The sequence below is a fragment of the Salmo trutta genome, chromosome 29 (assembly GCF_901001165.1).
Source record: "Salmo trutta chromosome 29, fSalTru1.1, whole genome shotgun sequence".
Lineage (NCBI taxonomy): Eukaryota > Metazoa > Chordata > Actinopteri > Salmoniformes > Salmonidae > Salmo > Salmo trutta.
In genome coordinates this window covers 19,946,635-19,974,063 of record NC_042985.1, presented here as the reverse complement: position 1 = coordinate 19,974,063, position 27,429 = coordinate 19,946,635, and the positions used below count along the sequence as shown (strand labels likewise).

Below are 27,429 nucleotides of genomic sequence, written 5' to 3'. Positions count from 1 at the left end.
ATAAAAAAGGGGTCAATGCAAATCATCAGGGTAGCCATTTGCAGTCTTATGGCTTGGGGGTAGAAGCTGTTTAAAATTCTTTGGGCCTAGACTTGGCACTCCGGTACCGCTTGTGGTAGCAGAGATCACAGTCTATGAATAGGGTGGCTGGAGTCTTTGGCAATTTTCAGGGCCTTACTCTGACACTGCCTGGTGTAGAGGTCCTGGATGGCAGGAAGCTTGGTCCCAGTGATGTACTGGCCGTACGCACAACCCTCTGTAGTGCCTTACAGTCGGAGGCCGTGCAGTTGCCATGCCAGGCGGTGATGCAGCCAGTCAGGATGCTCTCGATGGTGCAGCTGTATAACTGTTTGCGGATCTGAGGACCCATGCTAAAATCTTTTCAGTCTCCTGAATGGGGAACAGGCGTTGTGCCCTCTTCACAACTGTTTTGGTGTTTGGACTATGATAGTTTGTTGGTGATGTGGACACCAAAGAACTTGAACCTCTCAACCTGCTCCACTACAGCCCTGTTGATGAGAATGGGGGTGTGTTTAGCCTTCCTTTTCCTGTAGTCCACGATCATCTCCTTTGTCTTGAACACATTGAGAGAGAGGTTGTTGTCCTGGTACCACACTGAAAGGTCTCTGACCTCCCTATAGGTTGTCTCATTGTTGTCGGTGTTCAAGCCTACAACCGTTGTTGTCTGCAAACTTATTGATGGTGTTGGAGTCGTGCTTGGCCACGCAGTCATGGGTGAAGAGGGAGTACACTAGGGGACTAAGCACGCACCCCTGAGTAGCCACCTTGTTGAGGATCAGCGTGGTAGATGCGTTGCCTACACTTACCACCTGTGGGCGGCCTGTCAGGAAGTCCAGAATCCAGTTGCAGAGGGAGGCCTTTAGTCCCAGGGCTTAGTGATGATCTTTGAGGGTACTATGGTGTTGGATGCTGAGCTGTAGTCAATGAATAGCATTCTCACATAGGTGTTCCTTTTGTCCAGGTGGGAAAGGGCAGTGTGGAGTGCAATATAGATTGCATCATCTGTGGATCTGTTGAGGCGGTATGCAAATTGGAGTGGGTCTAGGGTTTCTGGGATGATGGTGTTGATGTGAGCCATGACCAGCCTTTCAAAGCACTTCATGGCTACAGTTTTTTGTTTTTGCTTGGAAGCAGGAATCAGGAGGATAGAAATATGGTCAGATATGCCAAATGGAGCACGAAGGAGAGCTTTGTACACGTTTCTGTGCATGGAGTAAAGGTGGTCTTTTTTTCCTCTGGTTGCACATGTAACATGCTGGTAGAAATGACAAACAGATTTAAGTTTCCCTGCATTAAAGTCCCCGTCCACTAGGATTGCCGCCTCTGGATGAGCATTTTTTGTTCGCTTATGGCCTTATACAGCTCGTTGAGTGCGGTCTTAGTGCCAGCATCGGTATGTGGTGGTAAATAGACAGCTACGAAAAATATAGATGAACACTCTCTTGGTAAATAGTATGGATGCACAATATTTTGGTGAACATATCGGACTATATTAGCTAAAAATGCCAACTTCTGTATCGGCCGATGTCTAGTTTAATGCCCAATGTGCAAAACTGATGTCAAAGCTGACCTGCATACCTATATAACGAAGGTACATGACGTAATGACACCACGTAAAATGTTGCGCTATATGTGCAACACAGCACTCCTAAACTAGCCCACAATGTCTGCTGTGTGGATCGAGCAGTCAACAAGTGAAGCAGTCATTTGAAAGAGTAACAAATTTCAACGAGACAATTTTAAGGCTAAAACCATTAAAGCCAAGATAATGGAATTCATTGCTCTTGACAATCAACTGTTCTCTGAGGTGGGTGATGTTGGCTTTCGCCAACTGGTCAAGCACTGGTTAACACTACCAAGTGCACTGTTTTTCCGATGTTGCCCTACCGGAGTTACACAGTAACTCCACAGCGTCTCCACAGCCACTCACGCCATGGATTGTTCACTCTACTACCGTCCGGCAAGCGGTATCAGATCATCGGCTCTCGGATCAACAGGCTCCGAGATAGCTTCTGCCCCCAAGCCATGACTGGCTAAATCGTCAATCAATGGCACCCGAACTGCACTGACTCCATCTTGTACTGACTCTGCTCACTCACTAGACTATATGTACACTTATACACTCACTCACACGCACTACATTTACACTCCAACACAAAACTCATGCACAGTCACATCATACGCACACACAACACAAACACACATACATACATACATTTTATTATGAACAAATACAAAAACAGAAATATACAAACAAGAGTACATAAACCTATTACATATCAAATACATTTTCAATTTGTCAAAAAGTTTCATGGTGCGGTTTGCTTTTTTGTTTTTAATATTTAAATTCTATCTTAAATAATGTGAAGAGGGGTTTGTTCTCTTCCCACTTCATTTTATGGATAAAGAATATTCCATGAAAAATAAAAAAATTAACAATGAAAGTTAAATCAGGGTCCATATCATTTGGATCAAAATAAAACATAATATCAGAGTCTCTCAGATTAACATTAATAGTCGTTTCTTTTCAAATAAAATCTCACTCCAATCTTCTGACATAAGAACAGTCGCAAAATATATGATCAAGAGTTTCTGGGTCACAACCACAAAATACACATTTGTAATCAATAGCTATTTTAAATCTGTGTATAATAAAGGTCTTTACAGGGTAGATTCTATGAATGACTTTGTATGATACTTCTTTCACCTTATTAGATATACAATTATTCCAGATTGTATACCTATGTGTGGAAAAATTGTGTTTGTACATGAGGTTCTAAGTTAGAAGTACTTGTTTATGAAAGTCAGCAAGCTTAATAGGGATTTTACCAAAATCAAAGTTGCATTTGAGTAAGAATTCTAGACCACCAATCTGTTGGAATATTAAATTAGGGATTATATTCTAAATGCAATCCTTATTTCTTAAATAGTTTTGTATCCATTTGATCTTAAAGATTATATTAGAGGTTTTAAAACCCTCCCTCACTTTGGGTGCTACATATTACCGCTTTTCTTAAATAATTAGGTTTATTCCTCCATATGAAGTTAAATAATTTAGTATCAACCATTTTAGTTACTGACAAAGGAACATCCAAGGCAAGGGAGGTATAAACTAATCTGGACAGACCTTCAGATTTTGACAAAAGTACACGTCCAGATAAAGAAAGATCTCTTAAAAACCAGGAGTGAAATCTCTTTCCAATTTTCTCTACAATAGGAGAGAAATTTTAAGTTGGCCCTTTCTGATCTTTGCTCATTTTAATACCAAGATACAGTTCCTTGGAAAAGTATTCATCCCCATGGGTTTTTCCTATTTTGTTGCATTACAACTTGTAGTTTAAATTGATTTTTATTTGGATTTCATGTAATGGACATAAACAAAATAGTCCAAATTGGTGAAGTGAAATGAAAAAAAAAACTTATTTAAAAAAAATGCAACAAAAAAGAAAATATGGAAAAGTGGTGTGTGCATATGTATTCACCCCCTTTGCTATGAAGCCCCTAAATAAGATCTGGTACAACCAATTACCTTCAGAAGTCACATAATTAGTTAGATTGCACACAGGTGGACTTTATTTAAGTGTCACATGATCTCAGTGTATATATACACCTGTTCTGAAAGGCCCCAGAGTCTGCAACACCACTAAGCAAGGGGCAACACCACTAAGCAAGCGGCACCATGAAGACCAATGAGCTCTTCAAACAGGTCAGGGACAAAGTTGTAGAGAAGTACAGATCAGGGTTCGGTTATAAAAAAAATACCTGAAACTTTGAACATCCCACAGAGCACCAATTAAATCCTTGATTAAATATATTTTTAAGAATATGGCACCACAACAAACTTGCCAAGAGAGGGCCACTCACGGACCAGGCAAGGAGGGCATTAATCAGAGAGGCAACAAAGAGAGCAAAGATAACCCTGAAGGAGTTGCAATCTCCAAAGCGGAGATTGGAGTATCTGTCCACAGGACCACTTTAAGCCGTACACTCCACAGAACTGGGCTTTACGGAAGAGTGGCCAGAAAAAAGCCATTGCTGAAAGAAAAAATAAGCAAACACATTTGGTGTTTGCCAAAAGGCATGTGGAAGACTCCCCAAACATATGGAAGAAGGTACTCTGGTCAGATGAGACTAAAATTGAGCTTTTTGGCCATCAAGGAAACCGCTGTCTGGTGCAAACCCAACACCTCTCATCACCCCGAGTACACCATCCCCACAGTGAAGCATGGTGGTGGCAGCATCATGCTGTGGGGATGTTTTTCCATCGGTAGGGACTGGGAAACTGGTCAGAATTGAAGGAACGATGGGTGGCGCTAAATACAGGGAAATTCTTGAGAGAAGGCTTATAGAGACATACCACAAGAGACTTGCAGCTGTAATGGCTGCAAAAGGTGGCTCCACAAAGTATTGACTTCGGGGGGGTGAAGAGTTATGCACGCTCAAGTTTTCTTTTTTTTGTCTTATTTCTCTATTTTGAATCTTTAAAGTGGTAGGCATGTTGTGTAAATAAAATAATACAAACCCCCCTATTTCGGTGTAAGGCACCGAAATAGGAAAATTGCCAAGGGAGGTGAATACATTCGCAAGCCACTGTAGAAGCTTTTTGGACTTTTCATGCGTGTGCCTGCCTCTGTGCCCCCCTCCCCCCATCAGACACAATCAATACTGGGTAGCAGCCAACACTCCCATTTGTCTTCGTATTGAAAGTGACACACACACACACACACACACACACACACACACACACACACACACAGTTGTAAAGCTCGGAGATGTAGTACTCAGCTTGAAATAAGGAAGCCTCTGTTTGTACAAATCCCTCACAGGCACCCTCTGAAACTGCCTCTTGTGTCTCTGCCACCACCCCATCACTGCCAATTTAGGTTTCTGCTGGATAATATTTGCATGTACAATTCCTGTTCTAATGAAAGCGCATGCAGAATCCAGCTGAATCCTCCTCTGGCTGCTGTACTTGACATCTAGCTACAGTGTCTAGTGAATGTCTACACACCCCTTGCACAGTTTTCACATTTTGCTGCCTTAAAATTAAATCTAAAAAGGGATTACATTGGATTCTGTGTTGTAGAGTAAAAAGCAATCTATGAAAAGCAATAGCCCTCCATCACAATGGGGTGGGATTGACTGACCAAGCTGATCCTATATTGTTGAAGCGGTTGCTTAGCTCCTACATGACACCTCCATTAAAAAACATACAAACAGATTTAGCTTTTCCGAGTGTGCTCATTTAGCCCATGTGGTTGAAAACATCATTGATTCTGATGGATTAATGCTATTAATGCCACCATGTCAACATACAGCAGTGTAGACCACAGTATATCATTATAGAGCAGTATGGTTTGTGACCATTGTGTAGTGGTAGAAAGCAATAATACTAGCCTTGACATCACACATGGAATGGTGCTGACAGCGAGGGCTGCCTCGCTTATCGCTCTTAGGAAACTTTGCAGTTTTGTTTTTTTATGTATTACATTGTTAGCCCAGAACTTTTTTGATGTTATTACATACAGCCAGGAAGAACTATTGGATATCAGAGCGGCGGTAACTCACCAGCACTACCAGCATTATGACCAGGAATACGAATTTCCTGAAGCAAATCCTTTGTTCGCACCCCCAGGGTGATTGAACTGATTCCAGAAGCCGACCCAAAACCGGCGAAGGAGAGTTACTAAGAGCATTCCTCTAGTCTTACTTAGGAGGCGCGCACACCACCCATCGCTTCCGAGTATATTACTCGCAAATGTTCAGTCTCTGGATAATAAAGTTGACGATCTCAGGGTGAGGGCTTCTTTCCAGCAAGACATCAGGGATTGTAACATACTCTGTTTCACAGAAACATGGCTCTCTCGGGATATACTGTCTGAGTCCGTCCAGCCAGTTGGGTTCTCAGTTCATCACGCAGACAGGAATAAATATCTCTCCGGGAAGAAGGAGGGTGGGGGTGTATGTTTCATGATTAATGACTCATGGTCTAATTGTGATAACATACAGGAACTCAAGTCCTTTTGTTCACCCGACCTAGAATACCTCACAATCAAATGCCGACCGTATTATCTCCCAAGATAATTTTCTTCGGTTATAGTCACGGCCGTGTATATCCCCCCTCAAGCTGATACCACAACGGCCCTCAAAGAACTTCACTGGACTTTATGCAAACTGGAAACCACATATCCTGAGGCTGCATTTATTGTGGCTGGGGATTTTAACAAAGCAAATTTGAGGAAAAAGCTGACGAAGTTCTATCACCTTATTGACTGTAGAACTTGTGCTGCTAAAACACTCGACCCCTGCTATTCCAACTTCCGGGATGCCTACAAGGCCCTCCCCCGCACTCCTTTCAGCAAATCTGACCACCACTCCATTTTGCTCCTCCCTTCCTATAGGCAGAAACTCAAACAGGAAGTACCTGTGCTAAGGACTATCCAAAGCTGGTCTGACCAATAAGAATCCATGCTTCAAGACAGTTTTGATCACGCAGACTGGGATATCTTCCAGGTAGCTTCAGAGACTAACATCGACATATATACTGACATGGTGATTGAGTGTTTTTTATTTTATTTAACTAGGCAAGTCAGTTAAGAACAAATTCTTATTTACAATGGCAGCCTAGGAACAGTGGGTTAACTGCCTTGTTCAGGGGCAGAACGCCAGATTTGTACCTTGTCAGCTTGGGGATTCAAAGTTGCAACCTTTCGGTTACTAGTCCAACGCTCTAACCACTAGGCTACGCTGCCGCCCCATGGCAAGGTGACTGGGAATATGGCAGAATACAAACAGTGTAGTTATTTCCTCTTCATGTCAGTCAAACAGGTAAATTCGTCAGTATGGAGACAAAGTGGAGTCGCAATTCAATGGCTCAGACCTGAGACGTATGTGGCAGGGTCTACGGACGATCACGGACTACAAAAGGAAAAACCAGCCACGTTGTGGACTCCGACGTCTTACTTCCGGATAAGCTGAACACCTTCTATGCCCGCTTTGAGGATAACACAGTGCCACCAACACGGCCCGCTATCAAGGACGGTGGGCTCTCCTTCTCCGTGTCCGACGTGAGTAAGACGTTTAAGTGCGTTAACCCTCTCGTGAGGCTGCCGGCCCAGACGGCATCCCTAGCCGTGTCCTCAGAGCATGCGCAGACCAGCGAGCTGGTGTGTTTACAGACGTATTCAATCTCTTCCCTATCCCAGTCTGCTGTCCCCACATGCTTCAAGATGGCCACCATTTTTCCTGTACCCAAGAAAGCAAAGGTAACTGAACTAATTGACTATCGCCCCGTAGCACTCACTTCTGTCATCATGAAGTGATTTGAGAGACTAGTTAAGGATCATATCACCCTCTACTTTACCTGTCACCCTAGACCCACTTCAATTTGCTTACCGCCTCAATAGATCCACAGACGATGCAGTCGCATAACACTGCACACTGCCCTATCCCATCTGGATAAGAGGAATAACTATGTAAGAATGGTGTTCATTGACTATAGCTCGGCATTCAATACCATAGTACCCTCCAAGCTCATCATCAAGTTCGAGGCCCTGGGTCTGAACCCAACCCTTTGCTACTGGGTCCTGGACTTCCTGATGGGCCGCCCCCAGGTAGTGAAGGTAGGAAACAACACCTCCACTTTGCTTATCCTCAACACTGGGGCCCCACAAGGGTGTGTGCTTATTCCCCTCCTGTACTCACTGTTCACCCATGACTGAGTGACCAGGCACGCCACCAACTCAATCATCAAGTTTGCAGATGACACAACAGTAGTAGACTTTATTACCAACAATGACGAGTCAGACTACAGGGAGGAGGTGAGGGCTCTGGGAATGTGGTACCAGGAAAATAACCTCTCACTCAACGTCAACAAAACAAAGGAGATGATCGTGAACTTCAGGAAACGCATCACCGGGGGCAAACTACCTGCCCTCCAGGACACCTACAGCACCCAATGTCACAGGAAGCCCAACAACCACCCAAGCCACTGCTTGTTCACTCAGCTAGCATCCAGAAGGTGAGGTCAGTGCAGATGCATCAAAGCTGGGACAGAGAGACTGAAAAACAGCTTCTATCGCAAGGCCATCAGACCGTTTAACAGCCATCACTAGCACATATAGGCTGCTACCTACAGTTGAAGTTGGAAGTTTACATACACTTATTTTGGAGTCATTAAAACTCGTTCAACCACTCCACAAATTTCTTGTTAACAAACAATAGTTTTGGCAAGTTGGTTAGAACATCTACTTTGTGCATGACACAAGTAATCTTTCCAACAATTGTTTACAGAGAGATTATTTCACTTATATATCACTGTTTCACAATTCCAGTGGGTCAAAAGTTTACATACACTAAGTGGACTGTGCCTTTTAAACAGCTTGGAAAATTCCAGAAAATGTCATGGCTTTAGAAGCTTCTGATAGGCTAATTGACATCGTTTGAGTCATTTGGAGGTGTACCTGTGGATGTATTTCAAGACCTACCTTCAAACTCAGTGCCTCTGCTTGACATGGGAAAATCAAAAGAAATCAACCAAGACCTCAGAAATTGTAGACCTCCATAATTCTGGTTCATCCTTGGGAGCAAATTCCAAACGCCTGAAGGTACCATGTTCATCTGTACAAACAATAGTACATAAGTATAAACACCATGGGACCACGCAGCCGTCATACCGCTCAGGAAGGAGACACGTTCTGTCTCCTAGAGATGTCACTTAGGACACTGAAGAGGCCTTACTACTGACTCTGAAAAACACCAAAAGAAAGATGCCCAGATTCCCTGCTCATCTGCGTGAACGTGCTTTAGGCATGCTGCAAGGAGCCATGAGGACTGCAGATGTGGCCAGGGCAATAAATTGCAATGTCCGTACTGTGAGACGCCTAAGACAGTGCTATAGGGAGACAGGACGGACAGCTGATTGTCCTCGCAGTGGCAGACCACTTGAAACAACACCTGCACAGGATCGGTACATCCGAACATCACACCTGCAGGAAAGGTACAGGATGGCAACAACAACTGCCTGAGTTAAACCAGGAATGTACAATCCCTCCATCAGTGCTCAGACTGTCCGCAATAGGCTGAGAGAGGCTGGACTGATGGCATGTAGGCCTGATGTAAGTCATTGTCCTCATCAGACATCACCGGCAACAGCGTCACCTATGGGCACAAACCCACCATTGCTAGACCAGACAGGACTGGTCAAAAGTGCTCTTCACTGACTAGTCGCGGTTTTGTCTCACCAGAGGTGATGACTGGATTCACGTTTATCGTCGAAGGAATGAGCATTACACCGAGGCCTGTACTCTGGAGCAGGATCGAGGTGGAGGGTCCGTCATGGTCTGGGGTGGTGTGTCACAGCATCATCGGACTGAGCTTGTCATTGTAGGCAATCTCAATGCTGTGCGTTACAGAGAAGACATCCTCCTCCCTCATGTGGTACCCTTCCTGCAGGCTCATCCTGACATTACCCTCCAGCATGACAATGCCACCAGCCATACTGCTCGTTCTGTGCGTGATTTCCTGCAAGAAAGTAATGTCAGTGTTCTGCCACGGCCAGCGAAGAGCCCGGATCTCAATCCCATTGAGCACGTCTGGGACCTGTTGGATCGGAGGGTGAGGGCTAGGGCCATTCCCCCCAGAAATGTCCGGGAACTTGCAGGTGCCTTGGTGGAAGAGTGGGGTAACATTTCACAGCAAGAACTGGCAAATCTGGTGCAGTCCAAGAGGAGGAGATGCACTGCAGTACTTAATGCAGCTGGTGGCCACACCAGATACTGACTGTTACATGTCTGTGGAACTTCTTCAGTTATGTCTCAGTTGTTGAATCTTGTTATGTTCATACAAATATTTACACGTTTGCTGAAAATAAACGCAGTTGATAGTGAGGACGTTTATTTTTTTGCTGAATTTATATTCTTAATGCCATTCCTTTACTTTGATTTTTGTGTATTGGGTGTATGTTGTGAAATTGTTTGATATTACTTAATAGCTATTACTGCGCTGTCGGCACTAGAAACACAAACATTTCGCTACACCCGCAATAACATCTGCTAAACACGTGTATGTGACCAATAAAATTTTATTTGATTTGGTGCAACACCTTATGTAGCTGAATGACACTAGTCTGTCACGTCTTGATCTATAAAGCCCCACACAAACCCAAACTAAATCCTACTCTTGGCTGTGATGACAAACACCTTGTGTTGATGAACAGACATTACTACAGTTTCCTTGACCTCATTTGTTCCTTTTGGCAGATGCTATCTGATGAGAAGTGGAGGACAGGGCTGGGTGCAAATAGACTGCAGATGTATAAGTCAAGACATAACAGTTAGTTTCAGTAAAAAGCACACAGACGTTTGTGTCACACAGTAGAAGCTTTGTGGACTTTTTATGCGTGTGCCCCCCCCCCCCCCCTGCCGCCATTCTCCTCCCTTTGAGGAGTGCACCATAAAAGTGTGAATGAGATTTGAATGTCAGTCCTCGAACTGAACACAGTCACATTAGACCCAATCAATACTGGGAAGCAGCCAATGCCCCCATTCACTTCCTGTAGAACACACACACACACACACACACACACACGCACACACACACTGTTGTAAAGCTGAGAGATGTAGTACTCAGCCTGAAATAAGGAAGCCTCTGTTTGTACAAATCTCTCACAGGCACACTCTGAAACTGCCTCTTGGGTCTCTGCCACCACCCCATCACTGCCGATTAGATTTCTGCTGGATAATATTTGCATGTACAATATATGCTCTAATGAACGCACATGCAGAATCCAGCTGAATCCTCCTCTGGCTGCTGTACTTGGTGGTAATTAGAGGCATATGACATCTAGCTACAGTGCCTAGTGAATGTCTACACACCCCTTGCACAGTTTTCACATTTTGCTGCCTTAAAATTACATTTAAAACGGGATTTAATTAGATTTTTTTTCTACTGATCTACATAACCTACACATTTTAAATTAAAATAAAGATAATAGAACATTTTCTAAATGAATTAAAAATAGAAACGATGATGTCTTGATTGCATTAGTACTTGGTTGAAGCACCTTTGACAGTGATTACAACTGTGAATACTTTTGACTAATCCTGCCAACTTTGCACCACTCTTTGGGCAACATACTGTATATGCATTGTTTTTATCAAAATTGCTCAAGCTCAGTAAATTTGGTTGGAAATTGTTGATGGACAGCAATATTCAAACCTTGTCTCTAATTTTCAAGTAGGACTGAGACTGGACCCCTCAGGAACACTTAACACTGCTTGGAAAGCCATTCTGGTGTCTTTGGCATAAAAATATGTGTAATTGTCTGGTTGAAAAATAGAACTCTATTCGGTTAGGTATTCAGATGACTACAACAGGTTTTCCTCTAACTTTTTACCTGGGCTTTGCTACATTCATATTTATTTTGATCCTGACAAACTGCCAGTGACCAAGGGATGAAACCGGTTCAGGGAACAGAATCGAAAACCGGAAAATAACTAAATTATTTGAGGTACAGAAACCAAACCAGAAACGAAAGTGATCTATACTGTTCCGGAACAGAACCTTTGTTTTAAAAGCATGGGAACCGGTTAATAACGTTATTTTATGCTCCGGGCATTTCTTTCCAGTCCCACAAAAATCGCAACCTATGAAAAGCCCTCACTCTTTAGGCCTACCTGTAGAACAAAACAAAATCTCTGCATCCCTGACAAGAGTGGCCAAACGGTGTTTAGTATGCCCAGTAGCTCTGCAAGCGCGGAGAGGATATTTTCCGTTGCTGGCCTGCTCTCTAGGCACCATCACATGAGCCTGAAGCCACAGACTTTGTCCAAACTCGTTTCTAAAAATTATTTCAAAGGCACTGTAGACTTAGCCTAATAAGGCATTTTTTGTTAAATTTGTATTTATTTCTAAGTACTGTAAGTCTCCCAGCATATAGGCGCAATTTATAGACTATAATGATTTAATACAACGATATGTTTAATTGCTGAGCGCTTAACATCCCTGACTCCCTACCAGCCTTGTGTGTCGCACTCGCAAATGCTTCACAATGTATTACTTTGTAGGCTATAATTGAAATAATATAGCCTAAATAATTCATTTTCTTAGGCTCTCTGTCTGGCTCCTGACCTATTTAGTGTTTATATGCTGTTTAATATGACTTTCGCCTATTTGAAATAATGAGTGCTTCTTTACATTTACCTATTAATGTTTATTAAAATACTTATCATTCAAATCATATGGTTTGGTTTCTATACTTCAAAACAAAATGATAGGTCCAGGTAGTCACAACAATGGATGGGTGTTGGTTAAATTGTGAGTGCGGAGGGGTTTTTAGTGAAGCCGTTGGAAAGGAGGTGGAGTGCTGGAGCTGAAGCAGAGCTCCATGAGCAATGCTCAACTCCGCTCACATACACTGCTCTGCACACACACACTTTTTCGCTAGCTAGCTAGTTACCCAACATTTGCTCTGGTCCAACATAAACCAACTCAGAAGTTCAAAGACATTCAAAGTTCCTTCATAGAAGCCACTCCTCTGTTGGTATAATTCTGTGGGCCAAATTCAGATAATACATGTCATAACAAGATTCCCAGCGCTTCAAGGCAAGCTTCTTCCATCTTCTTTCCTCCCCCTCAAAATGTCAGTTGCATCTCACACTCTACACTTTGACACTGTGTGTGTTTTGTCTTTCATTATTATAAACCACGCTGTTACTGAAAAATACAATTTGCTGTTAACGACTTTCCTACACAGATTAAATTGCTAACCCGCTCCATAGCAAGCTGCTTTATCTGCACTGATTGGTGAAGTAATTTAATGTTGAGCTAAATGTATTTTTTTTAAATTATGATTTCAGAGGTTTAAAAAGGAACAGAAAAGAACGACATAAATCTGTACTTTATTTAGTTCGAACCAGTTCAAAACTTCATTTTGCTGGTCGGAACAGTGGAGCGGAACAAAAAAAATAATGGTTCTGTTCAGAACAAATGATTGGACAATAATTTTGGTTACAACCCCTGCCAGCAACAAATATACCCATAACATGATGCTGTTGACAAAAAATACATACCCATAACATGATGCTGCCACTAAAATACCTGAAAATAGAGGGTTGCAATCTGTGATGTATTGGATTTGACCAAAACAGGAAGTTTTTAATTTAAGACGAAAATTACATTTCTTTGCCTTATTGTCTTGCAGTATTAATTAAGGGCCTTGTTGCAAACATAATGGATGATTTAGAATGGATTTTGTAACACATGCTTTCTTCCTTTCATTTTGTCATTCAGGCCAGTAATGTGGCGTGAATATGATGTTGTCAAACCCTCCTGTATTTTCAAGTATTGTGGTGGCAGCATCATGTTATGTGCATACTTGTCACCGGCAGGGACTGGAGTGTTTTGTGAAGATCAAAATAAATATAAAAAGAGCAAAGTCCAAGTAAAAAGTTAGACCTGCCATACTGTAGTCTTCTGAGTACTTAACCCTGGGATAGTTCATTTTTTTCAGGGGTGCAATTACAGACATTTTAATGCCAAAGACACACCAGAATGGCTTGCCAAAAGGTGTTGAGTGTTCCTGAATGGTTCAGTCACAGTCCTGACTTAAATCTGCTTGAAAATCAGACAAGGTTTGAATATTGCTGTACATCAATGATTCCCAATCAAATTTACTGAGCTTGAGCAATTTTTACAAAAACAATGGATATTTATTGCTCTAAAAGTTTTGCAATGTTGGTAGAATCTTATTCAAAGTTATTCACAGCTGTAATGACTGCCAAAGGTGCTTCCACCAAGTATTAACTGGGGTGTGAATACATATGCAATCAATATATCTACATTGTATTAGTTTGGAAAATGTTATATATAATTTTTGGTTCATTTACAATTTTCTAACTTTGAATCCAATTTAATCCCTTCTTAGATGGCAGAAAAATATGAAAACTGTGCAGGGGGTATGTAGACTGATATCAGGATGATCATAATACTTATCTTACTTAATCAATGATTCAAGACCAAGTACTCAAGCCTGAGAGCATTTCTGTGGCCATTAGCTGTGTTTGTGTTTAATTCTACATATATTAGTGGGGGGCTAATTCTATGACCGGTATATAGGGCTGTTTTTAGTTCTAAAGTAATCCCTGGACCCATTAAAGGGCCTTGTCCTGGCTGGTTGGTGCTGGGCAGAACTGAACAATCAATTGATACCTGATTGAGACAGAAATCCAGGGATTTGTTTTAAAGCAGACGGTGGCGGGTCGACAGCTCTGGTTGGAATACGTAATGTAATCAGTGGGATTTTAAGAGGCTGTGTCTTCAGAAACATAATGCTATTGTGTTTTCCAGGTGTGAAGAGGTATTATCAACAAGCTTTGTGTCTAATTCCTTCAGAGTAGTGTAATACTTGTCTCTCTTAGCAAGATTAATTAGTTAGATTTTGAAATGTCTTATTCTTCAATCAGTTAGATAAACAGGTTGGTCACATGCTGTTTTCCAATTACACAACAAAACAAACACACACACGTGTGTGCGCACAGACACATTGACAATGGTAAAAGTGGTTCATCAGAGAGCGCGCATGGCATGTCCTGCATGCCTGATCAGACAGATGTATTATTAACAGTGTGGCTCCTCTGCTCCAGAACTAAGCTCTGCAGCTGTGCATCACACTGACTGTCTGACTGGACCAGATATTTTAAGAGACCATGCATGTTTTACCCATTTTCAAAGGAAATCACATCAGCAAGGGTCCAGGGCACAGGACCATTATCACAATCACTGATCCTGCCATCCTCCAGTTTCCACAATGCCTCTGGACAAGCCTCTCACAAAGGTCTGTTTTGGAACAATCTAATTGCTCTGGGTAGTTTATAGTGTTAGTCCTTTAATGATATAGCCATGATATGAGACAGTGCCTGAAACTTTTTTTCATTGAATTGATTCTGTCCAGGGCTTGTTGGCCATATACTGCAGTATATTACATTTCAGTCTGTGGAAAGTGTATGTGAGGGTAAACAAGAAGGGAAGGGAGTCTGGTAGCAGGGGCACAGTGAGAATTATGATGATGATGTGATGGCTAGCAGGGATGGAGGGCAATCAGGGATGGAGGGCAATCCAGGAGGGAGGGAGGTTGATCAGGGAGGGAGGGCAATCAGAGAGAGAGGGAGGGAGAGACCAGGGAGGGAGTCTGGTACAGGAGGCACAGTGAGGATGATGATGGAACTAAAGGGGCACCCTGCTGTCTGTCATCTACCTGACCAGATCAGCCCCAACTTCAAAGGGCTCCCCCTCTGGCATCAAATATTTACCAGCCTGCTGTGCTTACACCTGCTCCGAGAAGACGAGAGGAGAGTAACTCGTCTGTCTGTGCTCTCAGACATCACACACTAATAAAGTACAGCTCTCACTCTGGTGGACTGATGTTAGTAATGTCAAGGCTTACTATGACAGTCCCACTTTACTGTCATGCATTTAGAAATGTGTTCACAGTGTTTTATCACTGTGCTGCAGATTGCTTAGCCTATGTTTAGTGTTGAAGTACAGTCCAGTGATGCAGACAGACTATTATGGCTGAGCTTGATGATGATAATGATGATAACTGTGAGGATGGTGATGATAGTGGAGATGAAGATTTAGCTCATTTTCAACGAGCCAATATGTCAGAGGCACCTTTCTTATTAGCGCTGTTGCCTAGCGAGAGTTGTCATATGGAGCAGCCAAGCCCACAGAAGATCAGAGTATGTGGATCTCATGCTATACAGTACAGGAGAGACAGAACATGTACTTACTTAGTATCCCTGCACATTATAAATGGGGTTCTGGAACTGACCCTGTATACAGCATAGTATGCTTACGTAATTTATCGTGTTCTTCTTATTTTTATATCTCGTGTGTTTTTGTTCTACCCTGTTATTTTTAGTATTACACTGTTGATTACTGCATTGTTGGGGTTAGAGCTGCAAGAAAGGCATTTCACTGACAATATGCTGGTCCTAACTCCCCCAGGGCCCAGGATTTCTCTGGATCGGCTTATTTCACTGAATTTATTTTACCATGACTGTTATTTACCTCCGTTTTATATTTGTTGCTGAAGCCTGGATGTGTTGTCAGTTCTGTGTTTCCCAATACACCAGTGTACCAATGAACAGTAACCTGCAGATCAGTGATGCCTGTCATTGAGGCATACCGTAAATAATTGAGAGAAAATGCTGAAGCGCCCTCAATACTGCCTGCACCGCCTCTGACGTGTTAATCTGTCACATGACTCCAGTGACATTTATTTGACTAGCATTGTGCACTATCGTGAATAATATGCAGTGAAAAAGAAAGCAGATGACAGTATATCATGCCATAATTTATGTGCACCGCTCTGACCTTGTTGGGGAAAATACATGCATGTTTCCCCAAGCATTACACATGCCTCAGCATAACACATCCCTAAGATGGTGTGCTGAGTGGTTCAGCAAAATGTCTGTCAGCGGTGCTGAATATTAGAAACAATGGCCAGGTTCACTGAATGTACACTAAATAAAAGTGACTGAATGTGACCGTGATAGAGATGAGCAGGAAAGAGCACAACATCCCCATGATGAAATACAGTTAAAACCTGGGGATGTTGTGGTGAAAATACAGTATACGGAAGGGCATTTTTTAACCATATATAACCGAATATTCACCTGGTCAGTCTATGTCATGGAAATGGCAGGTGTTCTACACTCAGTATAGGTTTGACAGAGAGAGCAGGCTGGTGGACCAGATTAATAGTTTATATATTCTATTTTGAAATTAAATGTTTATTAAACATATCTGATTTACATTTTTTTAAATACATTTTTCAGATTGCTGATTAAACCAACATGGAATTGCATCAATAAGCAGTTTTAAGGGAAATATATTTGATTGATTTAATGTTTAGTAATAACCATCAGATCACACCAGGGGTGGGTGGGATGGGGGCCAGCAGGTGTGTGTGTGTGTGTGTGTGTGTGTGTGTGTGTGTGTGAGAGAGAGAGAGAGCGGGAGAGAGAGAGACTGAGGCAGTCATTATCACAGACAGACCGTGTGTCTTTGTCCGGAGCATGTTAAATGACTATTACAACTGCTATGTACAATCATATGTTAATGACATTCACTCTCAGAGAATGAATAAATCATGTCTCAGAAAACACATCTGAGTCCATGCTTTAGCAGCTAGGAGTGTGTGTGTGTGGGAGGGTGGACCGGACTGGAACACTATGGCTGAAACATTAAAGCAGCAAGACAAAAGATAATCTCTGGTACCTGTTTCCTCTGCTTTGCGGCTTGGTGCTCGATCCCACTCTTAACTGATGCTCACGGAGAGATAGTGTGAGAGAGCCAGAGTGCGAGGGATAGAGAGAGCGATAGAGAGGTGGAGGAGAGAAGTGAGAGAGCACTGAGAGCGGGAGTGAGAGCAGAGCAGGGTGTGAGCAAGAGAGCACGAGAACCAGAGAGAACGCGCACATGAAGGAGAGGAGACTGAGAGAAGGGGGTTGTTTTATGTGTGCTGCTCGTGTGCATGTCTGAGAAGCCTTCCTGCCTGGATCGTAGTCATCTCCAGCCCCAGAGCTGGGCTCTGTGCTCCATAGGCTGTACTGACTGAGGAACACAGGGACAGACAGAGGCTGGTGGACTTTGAGAGGGCTGTGCAGAGGATGTGCTGGCTGCGTGGGCTCTGTCGCCGTGATCGCTGTCGCCAGACACCTCAGCTGCCTCTGCCTCGCTCGGCTGCTATCGCAGGCCCCCCCTCAGCCCAGCACTCGGAGGACATCAGCAGTCAGTGGTAGAGAGATGAGCTCCAAGCACTCTTCCGACTGGATCCCCTACAGGTACAGTACAGTCCTCTGGGTGCCAGTCAAGACTCCACAGACCATAAGAGAAGGGAGTATGTGGATGTTTGTGTGTACAAGTGTGAATAGCTATGCATGTTCCAGCACTATTAAGGATAGAGAGAATTAAGGATAACACTTGGGTGCGTGCTTCGAAGTTTAGATTGTTGACATCGATTGACCCTTCGCTAAGACCCGCCTCAGAATTTTGGGCAACCAATCGCAGTGCTCCAATGCATAGCAACTCTCCTTGAGTCTGACACCTCAGTCAAGCTCACAGGAAAAATAGTTTTCTTTCACATATAAATTGTTTAAATGTTTAAATAATTGATCAGTGCACAAGGGATAGTACTAGCTACTATGATTCCTGAAATGCAGAGCCTCTTGATGGAGTATTTTTCGAATCTGAAATGATTTGTTTGCTTGCTCAGCTGGTTAGTTATGTCTCATTGACCACAAAATATTGCTAACGCTAACTAGCTAGCCACTTAATATAACTTGTTTTCTCTAAATGTATGTTAGCTAGCAAAGTTAGCCATGTTGTTAATACAACTCCCAACTGCAATCAACATCAGGATACGATATGAGAGCACTAGCTAGTTTAGCTCCAAAAGTGACCTGCATCCCAATATGGGGTCCAGAGTATGGGCGAGTGGGTGAGTCGAAGGGAATGTAGTGGGCGTGTGGAAAGGAGTGGGTGTGTCGAAAGCGCTCTGCTATAGGTTAGACGGTTTTGATTGGTAGTGAGTTTTTTTTTCATACAATTACCGCATGTTGAGCTACCGTACCGCGATAGTTTGGACTTTTGTTTTTAAGCCAGAGGATTAACCTGAGTCATATTTCACTGTAAGTTTTATACAAATAGTTGAACATTTTCAGTTATAAAACTGATGATTGTTTATTTTTGATTAAATGTATTGATGATGGTTGTACTGTTGCTTCATGCGTTGTATGTGTGTGCTTCCTATGACTGTCACCCTGATATTGGCTACTAGTTAGCTACTTCACACGCTGTTGCCGGACAGTAGTGCTTGTCAAGCGGGAGCAAAGGGCACTGTGTCCTGGTGTTGCCGTTCATGCCCTCCCCATTGAGTAGTAGACTGTATGTACATTATGTATGTATCTAGATAGTTATCAATATAGGCTGCTATCCTAATTGATATAAAATCATGTGAGAGAAGAAAATGGCCAGGTTAGCTACCGCCGGCGGTTATCAACACGTGGTACAGTCCAATCAGCCATGCAAAATGGTCTTGAGTGGCAACAAATCTGCCCAATTAGCTGATTTGCTTTCCATACACCCACTACTTTCGACACACCAACTCGCCTTTACTCTGGTCGCCATATTGGGCTGCAGCTACCCATACTTGCCAAAAGTTGTTAGCTAGTAGCTTTGACTGCATGTTGACAGTTAAAGACTTGCTCTGGAACTTTGGCAACTATTAAGTATTTTTAAACCGACTGCTTTGGGCTGGATGTGCCAATGTGCATAGCAAATGGAGCAGTTTTGTTTGGCAAGCCTAAATTACACTGAGTGTACAAAACATTAAAAACACCTGCTCTTTCCAAGACATAGACTGACCAGGTGAATCCAGGTGAAAGCTATGATCTCTTATTGATGTCACTTATTAAATCCACTTCAATCAGTGTAGATGAAGGGAAGGAGACAGGTTAAAGAAGGATTTTTAAGCCCTTACACAATCCATGTTTCAATTTTCTATGTGTGTCATTGAGGGTGAATGGGCAAGACAAAATATTAAAGTGCCTTTGAATGGGGTATGGTAGTAGGTGCCAGGTGCACCGGTATGAGATATTTGAGGTAGATACAGTGCCTTGTAAAAGTATTCACCCCCTTGGCGTTTTTTCCTATTTTGTTGCATTACAACCTCTAATTTAAATAGATTTGTATTTGTATTTCATGTAATGGACATACACAAAATAGTCCAAATTGGTGAAGTGAAATGGAAAAAAAGAACTTGTTTCAAAAAATGCAACAAAAAAGAAAATATGGAAAAGTGGTGTGTGCATATGTATTCACCCCCTTTGCTATGAAGCCCCTAAATAAGATCTGGTGCAACCAATTACCTTCAGAAGTCACATAATTTATTAAATAAAGTCCACCTGTGTGCAATCTGTGTCACATGATCTGTCACATGATCTCAGTATATATACACTTATTCTGAAAGGCCCCAGAGTCTGCAACACCAGTAAGCAAGGGGCACCATGAAGACCAATGAGCTCTCCAAACAGGTCAGGGACAAAGTTGTGTAGAAATACAGATCAGGGTTGGGTTATAAAAAATATCTGAAACTTTGAACATCCCACGGAGCACCATTAAATCCATTATTAAAAAACTGAAAGAATATGGCACCACAACAAACCTGCCAAGAGAGGGCCGCCCACCAAAACTCACGGACCAGGCAAGGAGGGCATTAATCAGAGGCAACAAAGAGACCAAGATAACCCTGAAGGAGCTGCAAAGCTCCACAGCGGAGATTGGAGTATTTGTCCATAGGACCCCTTTAAGCCGTACACTCCACAGAGCTGGGCTTTACAGAAGAGTGGCCAGAAAAAAGCCATTACTTAAAGAAAAAAATAAGCAAACACGTTTGGTGTTCGCCAAAAGGCATGTGGGAGACTCCCTAAACATATGGAAGAAGGTACTTTTTAGCAATCAAGGAAAACGCTATGTCTGGCACAAACCCAACACCTCTCATCACCCCAAGAACACTATCCCCACAGTGAAGCATGGTGGTGGCAGCATCATGCTGTGGGGATGTTTTTCATTGGCAGGGACTGGGAAACTGGTCAGAATTGAAGGAATGGTGGATGGTGCTAAATACAGGGAAATTCTTCCAGAGATTTGCGACTGGGACGGAGGTTCACCTTCCAGCAGGACAAATACTGCTAAAGCAACACTCGAGTGGTTTAAGGGGAAACATTTAATTGTCTTGGAATGGCCTAGTCAAAGCCCAGACCTCAATCCAATTGAGAATATGTGGTATGACTTAATGATTGCTGTACACCAGCAGGAACCCATCCAACTTGAAGGAGCTGGAGCAGTTTTGTCTTGAAGAATGGGCAAAAAACCCAGTGGCTAGATGTGCCAAGCTTATAGAGACATAGCCTAAGAGACTTGCGGCTATAATTGCTGCAAAAGGTGGCTCTACAAAGTATTGACTTTGGGGGGTGAATAGTTATGCACACTCAAGTTTTCTGTTTTTTTGTTTCATTTCTTGTTTGTTTCACAAAACATATTTTGCATCTTCAAAGTGGTAGGCATGTTGTGTAAATCAAATAATACCAACCCCCAAAAATCTATTTTAATTCCAGGTAGTAAGGCAACAAAATAGGAAAAATGCCAATGGGGGTGAATACTTTCACAAGGCACTGTATGTACATGAAGGCAGGGTAAAGTGACTAGGCATCAGGATAGATAATACGAGTACAATAAAGAACAGTATAGCAGCAGCAAATGATGAGTCTAAATGTAGAGTGTGTTTGAATAAGTGGAGGCTGCTGAGGGGAGGATGGCTCTCCTACAGTAATGGAGTGCATGGAATGGTATAAAACACATGGTTTTCCATTCACTACATTACACCCCATTCCTGCCATTATTATGAGCCGTCCTTCCCGCAGCAGCCTCCACTGGTATGTACATATGTATGTACAGGTGAAGTCGGAAGTTTACATACACCTTAGCCAAATACATTTAAACTCAGTTTTTCACAATTCCTGACATTTAATCCTAGTAAAAATTCCCTGTCTTAGGTCAGTTAGGATCACCACTTTTATTTTATGAATGTGAAATGTCAGAGTAATAGTAGAGAGAGTGATTTATTTCAGTTTTTATTTCTTTCATCGCATTCCCAGTGGGTCAGAAGTTTACATACACTCAATTAGTATTTGGTAGCAATGCCTCAAACTATTTAAACATTTCGGGTAGCCTTCCACAAGCTTCCCACAATAAGTTGGGTTAATTTCACCCCTGTGCTTCACGGTTGGGATGGTGTTCTTCGGCATGGAAGTCTCCCCTTTTTCCTCCAAACATAACGATTGTCATTATGGCCAAACAGTTCCATTTTTGTTTCAGCAGACCAGAGGACATTTCTCCAAAAAGTACAATCTTTGTCCCCATATGCAGTTGCAAACCGTAGTCTGGCTTTTTTATGGCAGTTTTGGAGCAGTGGCTTCTTCCTTGCTGAGCGGCCTTTCAGGTTATGTCGATGTAGGACTCGTTTTACTGTGGATATAGATACTTTTGTACCTGTTTCCTCCAGCATCTTCACAAGGTCCTTTGCTGTTGTTCTGGGATTGATTTGAACTTTTTGCAAGTACATTCATCTCTAGGAGACAGAACGCGTCTCCTTCCTGAGCGGTATGACGGGTGCGTGGTCCCGTGGTGTTTATACTTGCCTACTATTGTTTGTACAGATGAACGTGGTACCTTCAGGCATTTGGAAAATTGCTCCCAAGGAGGAACCAGACTTGTGGAGGTCTACAATTTTTTTTTTCTGAGGTCTTGTCTGATTTTCTTTTGATTTTCCCATGATGTCAAGCAAAGAGGCACTGAGTTTGAAGGTAGGTCTTGAAATACATCCACAGGTACACCTCCAATTGACTGCTCCAGAAAGGGAAAGTTATCTGCCAGGAAAATGAAAAGAAGGTGGCTGAACTCGAGCAAAAGGTGAATGAGGCGGAGAGATGCCAGCGCAGGTGGAACCTGAGGCTCCATGGAATTCCAGAGCAGGCGGGTGAGGACATCAAATGCAGAGTTGTTGACATCTGTAGAGCTGTCACTCCCGAATCAAAAGCCAAACTTCAGGAAAATGTGGACATCGTTCATTGTTTGGGAAGACTCAAGGATCAAGACAAGAGACCGAGGACAACCATCATCCGATTCACCAACAGATCTACACGGGATCATCTCTGGAGGCGAGCGAAGAATTGTGAGTTCCTCATCAAGCAACAATTGAGGTTCACTGAGGATCTGACCTCAGCGGACAAAGTGACACGAGAGAAACTGTGGTCGATGGTGGCTGCAGCTCGAAAGGCAGAGAGAACGTCATTTTTTTGTTGGTGCAAGAGTGATCATCGATGGGAAAGAAATGCAGCCAAATCAGAACATTTGAAAGAGAGTCAGTCTAACTCAGACAGAACTGGTAGGCCTAAAAACGGCCTAATTTCTAGGTGAAAAGCAGGCTTTTAATATAAAAAATTTACACAAACACTTGAATGAGAAAAGGCTGACTTGAGAACTGGTAAACTAAACACTGACTATGGGTGAGTAACTGCTTATTGTAAAGTCTACACAGTGTCTCCACCTTGTGGGAGTAAGAATGCTTTGGTAACTTTATGACCAGTATTTGTTAGTTTTTTTTATTGGAGAGGTTAATAATGGGATGGAAATCCTTTTGAGTTACATATCCTTAGGAAAAGCTTATATTAGCATAACAAGGTTGTTGGTTGAAGTTTGTCTATCTCTTTGTTCAATTAATGTCAGGGGTATTCGTAATTTACTCAAATGTACGGCTATTTTCCTGTATTGCAAACGGGTCTTTCTACAAGAGACTCATGCTTGTTCTTCCGATTTAGCTTTATGGAAAAATCAATGGGGTAACAATATCTGGTTATCATATGGCAACAACCACTCTGTTGCTGTAGCAGGTGCATCAGTAGTAAGACTCTGGACGTTGGTTAATTTTAACAGTGAATTTCAACAGTGAAATGTTTTTATTAGGGAATATTTATGGATCCAACAACAAACAAAACAATAGGATATTATTTTAAGAATTTGAAGAGATATTTCAGGATATCAAAATTATCTTATGTGAGTTTGTATATGAGTTTAATAACCTATGTCTTGGTCTTGGATTAGTCGATATTTGGAGATCTAAATATCCTGATTTAAAAAGGACTTCCCTTGGAGTAACAAGGACATTTCCAGACAGTCAAGAATTGACTTCTGGTTGATTTGTAATTCATTAGATAATACTGTAGTCAAGGTATCCATTGAACCATCAATTCCTACTGATCATAAAGTTATATTCTTATCTTTAAATATTAATGGATCTGAAGTTAATAAACCGAATCAGAGTTATTGGAAACTATATAGTAGACTGTTGGAAGTTGATCATTTCAAGATGGATGCCAAAGATATTATACAAGAAAATGGGAGGAAACCCCAACTATTTAAGTCTTATGGAAAATATTGTGAATTAATGAAGTATGAAATAAAACAAACATCCATGAAGAGCGGTGAAGAAATTGCTGAACTTCAAGATTGAGTGAAGATAAACTTGTTAAGGAAATACTTTCACTAATCTCTATGGAGGACCTTGATGAAGAAGGAAAGGGTCAGTTATTTTCTTTACTACTAGTAATGGACCGAATGTATGAGGAGAGAGCAAAAGGGGAATTTGTAAGATCAAGAAGGAGATGGTTGGAGGAAGGTGAAAAAAACACAAAATACTTTTACAATTTAGAGAAAAACTTCTGAATTTACATCTATTCATAAACTTTTACTATAAACTCAGCAAAAAAAGAAACATCCTCTCACTGTCAACTGCGTTTATTTTCAGCAAACTTAAAATGTGTAAATATTTGTATGAACATAACAAGATTCAACAACTGAGACATAAACTGAACAAGTTCCACAGACATTTTATTTAATTTCACCTTTATTTAACCAGGTAGGCCAGTTGGGAACAAGTTCTCATTTACAACTGAGACCTGGCCAAGATAAAGAAAAGCAGTGTGACAAAAACAACAGAGTTACACATGGGATAAACAATCGTACAGTCAATAACACAATAAAAAAATCTGTATACAGTGTGTGTAAATGAAGTACGGAGGTAAGGCAATAAATAGGCCAACAGTGGCGAAGTAATTACAATTTAGCAATTTACACCGGAGTGATATGTGCAGATGAGGATGTCCAAGTAGAAATACGGGTAGAAATACTGGTGTGCAAAAGAGCAGAAAAACTAAAACAAATATGGGGATGAGGTAGGACGTTGGTTGCATGGATGGACTATTTACAAATGGGCTGGGTACAGCTGCAGCGATCGGTAAGCTGCTCTGACAGCTGACGCTTAAAGTTAGTGAGGGAGATATGTCTCCAGCTTCAGTGATTTTTGCAATTCGTTCCAGTCATTGGCAGCAGATAACTGGAAGGAAAGGCAGCCAAAGGAGGTGTTGGCTTTGGGGATGACCAGTGAAATATACCTGCTGGAGCGTGTGCTACGGGCGGGTCTTGCTATGGTGACCAATGAGCTGAGATAAGGCGGAGCTTTACCTAGCAAGGAGTTATAGATGACCTGGAGCCAGTGGGTTGGGCGACGAATATGTAGCGAGGACCAGCCAACGAGAGCATACAGGTCACAGTGGTGGGTAGTATATGGGGCTTTGGTGACAAAACGGATGGCACTGTGATAGACCACATCTAATTTGCTGAGTAGAGTGTTGGAGGCTATTTTGTAAATCACATCGCCGAAATCAAGGATTGATAGGATAGTCAGTTTTACGAGGGTATGTTTGGCAGCATGAGTGAAGGAGGCTTTGTTGCGAAATAGGAAGCCGATTCTAGATTTAATTTTGGATTGGAGATGCTTAATGTGAGTCTGGAAGGAGAGTTTACAGTCTAGCCAGACACCTAGGTATTTATAGTTGTCCACATATTCTAAGTCAGAACCGTCCAGAGTAGTGATGCTAGTCGGGCAGGCGGTTGCGGGCATCGATCGGTTGAAGAGCATGCATTTAGTTTTACTAGCATTTAAGAGCAGTTGGAGGCCACGGGAGGATGTGTTGTACGGCGTTGAGGCTCGTTTAGAGGTTTGTTAACACAGTGTCCAAAGAAGGGCCAGATGTATACAGAATGATGTCGTCTGTGTAGAGGTGGATCAAAGAATCACCCGCAGCAAGAGCGACATCATTGATATATAAAGAGAAAAGAGTCGCCCCGAGAATTGAACCCTGTGGCACCCCCAGAGACTGCCAGAGTTCCGGACAACAGGCCCTCCGATTTGACTCACTGAACTCTCTGAAAAGTAGTTAGTGAACCAGGCGAGGCAGTCATTAGAGAAACCAAGGCTGTTGAGTCTGCCGATAAGAACATGGTGATTGACAGAGTCGAAAGCCTTGGCCAGGTCGATGAAGACTGCTGCACAGTACTGTCTTTTATCGATGGTGGTTATGATATCGTTTAGGATCTTGAGCGTGGCTGAGGTGCACCCGTGACCAGCTCAGAAACCAGATTGCATAGCGGAGAAGGTACGATGGGATTCAAAATTGTTGGTGATCTGTTTGTTCACTTGGCTTTCGAAGACTTTAGAAAGGCAGGATGGATATAGGTCTGTAGCAGTTTGGGTCTAGAGTGTCTCCCCCTTTGAAGAGGGGGATGACTGTGGCTGCTTTCCAATCTTTAGGAATCTCAGACGATACGAAAGAGAGGTTGAACAGACTAGTAATAGGGGTTGCAACAATAGCGGCGGATAATTTTAGGAAGAGAGTGTCCAGATTATCTAGCCCAGCCGATTTGTAGGGATCCAGATTTTGCAGCTCTTTCAGAACATCAGCTGTCTGGATTTGGGTGAAGGAGAAGCGGGGCGGGGGGGCTTAGGCCAGTTGCTGCAGGGGGTGCAGAGCTGTTGGCTGGGGATGGGGTAGCCAGGTGGAATGCATGGCCAGCAGTAGAGAAATGCTTCTTGAAATTCTCAATTATTGTGGATTTATCAGTGGTGACAGTGTTTCCTAGTCTCAGTGCAGTGGGCAGCTGGAAGGAGGTATTCTTATTCTCCTGGGACTTTACAGTGTCCCAGAACTTTTTGCAATTAGTGCTGCAGGACATGTGACTGACAGAAATGGAATAATGTGTCCCTGAACGGGGGGGGGGGTCAAAGTCAAAAGTAACAGTGTGGTGTGGCCACCAGCTGCATTAAGTTCTGCAGTGCATCCCCTCCTCATGAACTGCACCAGATTTGCCAGTTCTTGCTGTGAGATGTTACGTTACTCTTCCACCAAGGCACCTGCAAGTTCCCGGACATTTCTGGTGGGAATGGCCATAGCCCTCACCCTCCGATCCAACAGGTCCCAGACGTGCTCAACGGGATTGAGATCCGGGCTCTTCGCTGGCCATGGCAGAACACTGACATTCCTGTCTTGCAGGAAATCACGTACAGAACGAGTAGCATGGCTGGTGGCATTGTCATGCTGGATGGTAATGTCAGGATGAGCCTGCAGGAAGGGTACCACATGAAGGAGAAGGATGTCTTCTCTGTAACGCACAGCGTTGAGATTGCCTGCAATGACAACAAGCTCAGTCCGATGATGCTGTGACACACCGCCCCAGACCATGACGGACCTTCCACCTCCAAATCAATCCCACTCCAGAGTACAGGCCTCGGTGTAACGCTCATTCCATCTACGATAAACGTGAATCCGACCGTCGCCCCTGGTGAGACAAGACCGCGACTCGTCAGTGAAGAGCCCTTTTTGCCAGTCCTGTCTGGTCCAGCGACGGAGGGTTTGTGCCTGTAGTCAACGTTGTTGCCGGTGATGTCTG

General features: G+C 42.8%; 1 protein-coding gene across 3 annotated transcripts in view; it reads left to right on the top strand.

The window, feature by feature from the left end:
* LOC115167083 (tubby protein-like) overlaps positions 1 to 27,429 on the top strand; it is a 115,897-nt gene that overhangs the window by 43,158 nt on the left and 45,310 nt on the right. The window contains exon 1 of one of the 3 annotated variants that reach the window (XM_029721157.1): positions 17,466 to 17,867. The exons of the other annotated variants lie outside the window; for them this stretch is intronic. Coding sequence (XP_029577017.1) covers positions 17,830 to 17,867 — 38 coding nt within the window. The 5' untranslated portion in view covers positions 17,466 to 17,829. Of the gene's footprint in view, positions 1 to 17,465; positions 17,868 to 27,429 lie in introns of those variants that run through there. 3 annotated transcript variants of the gene reach the window in all.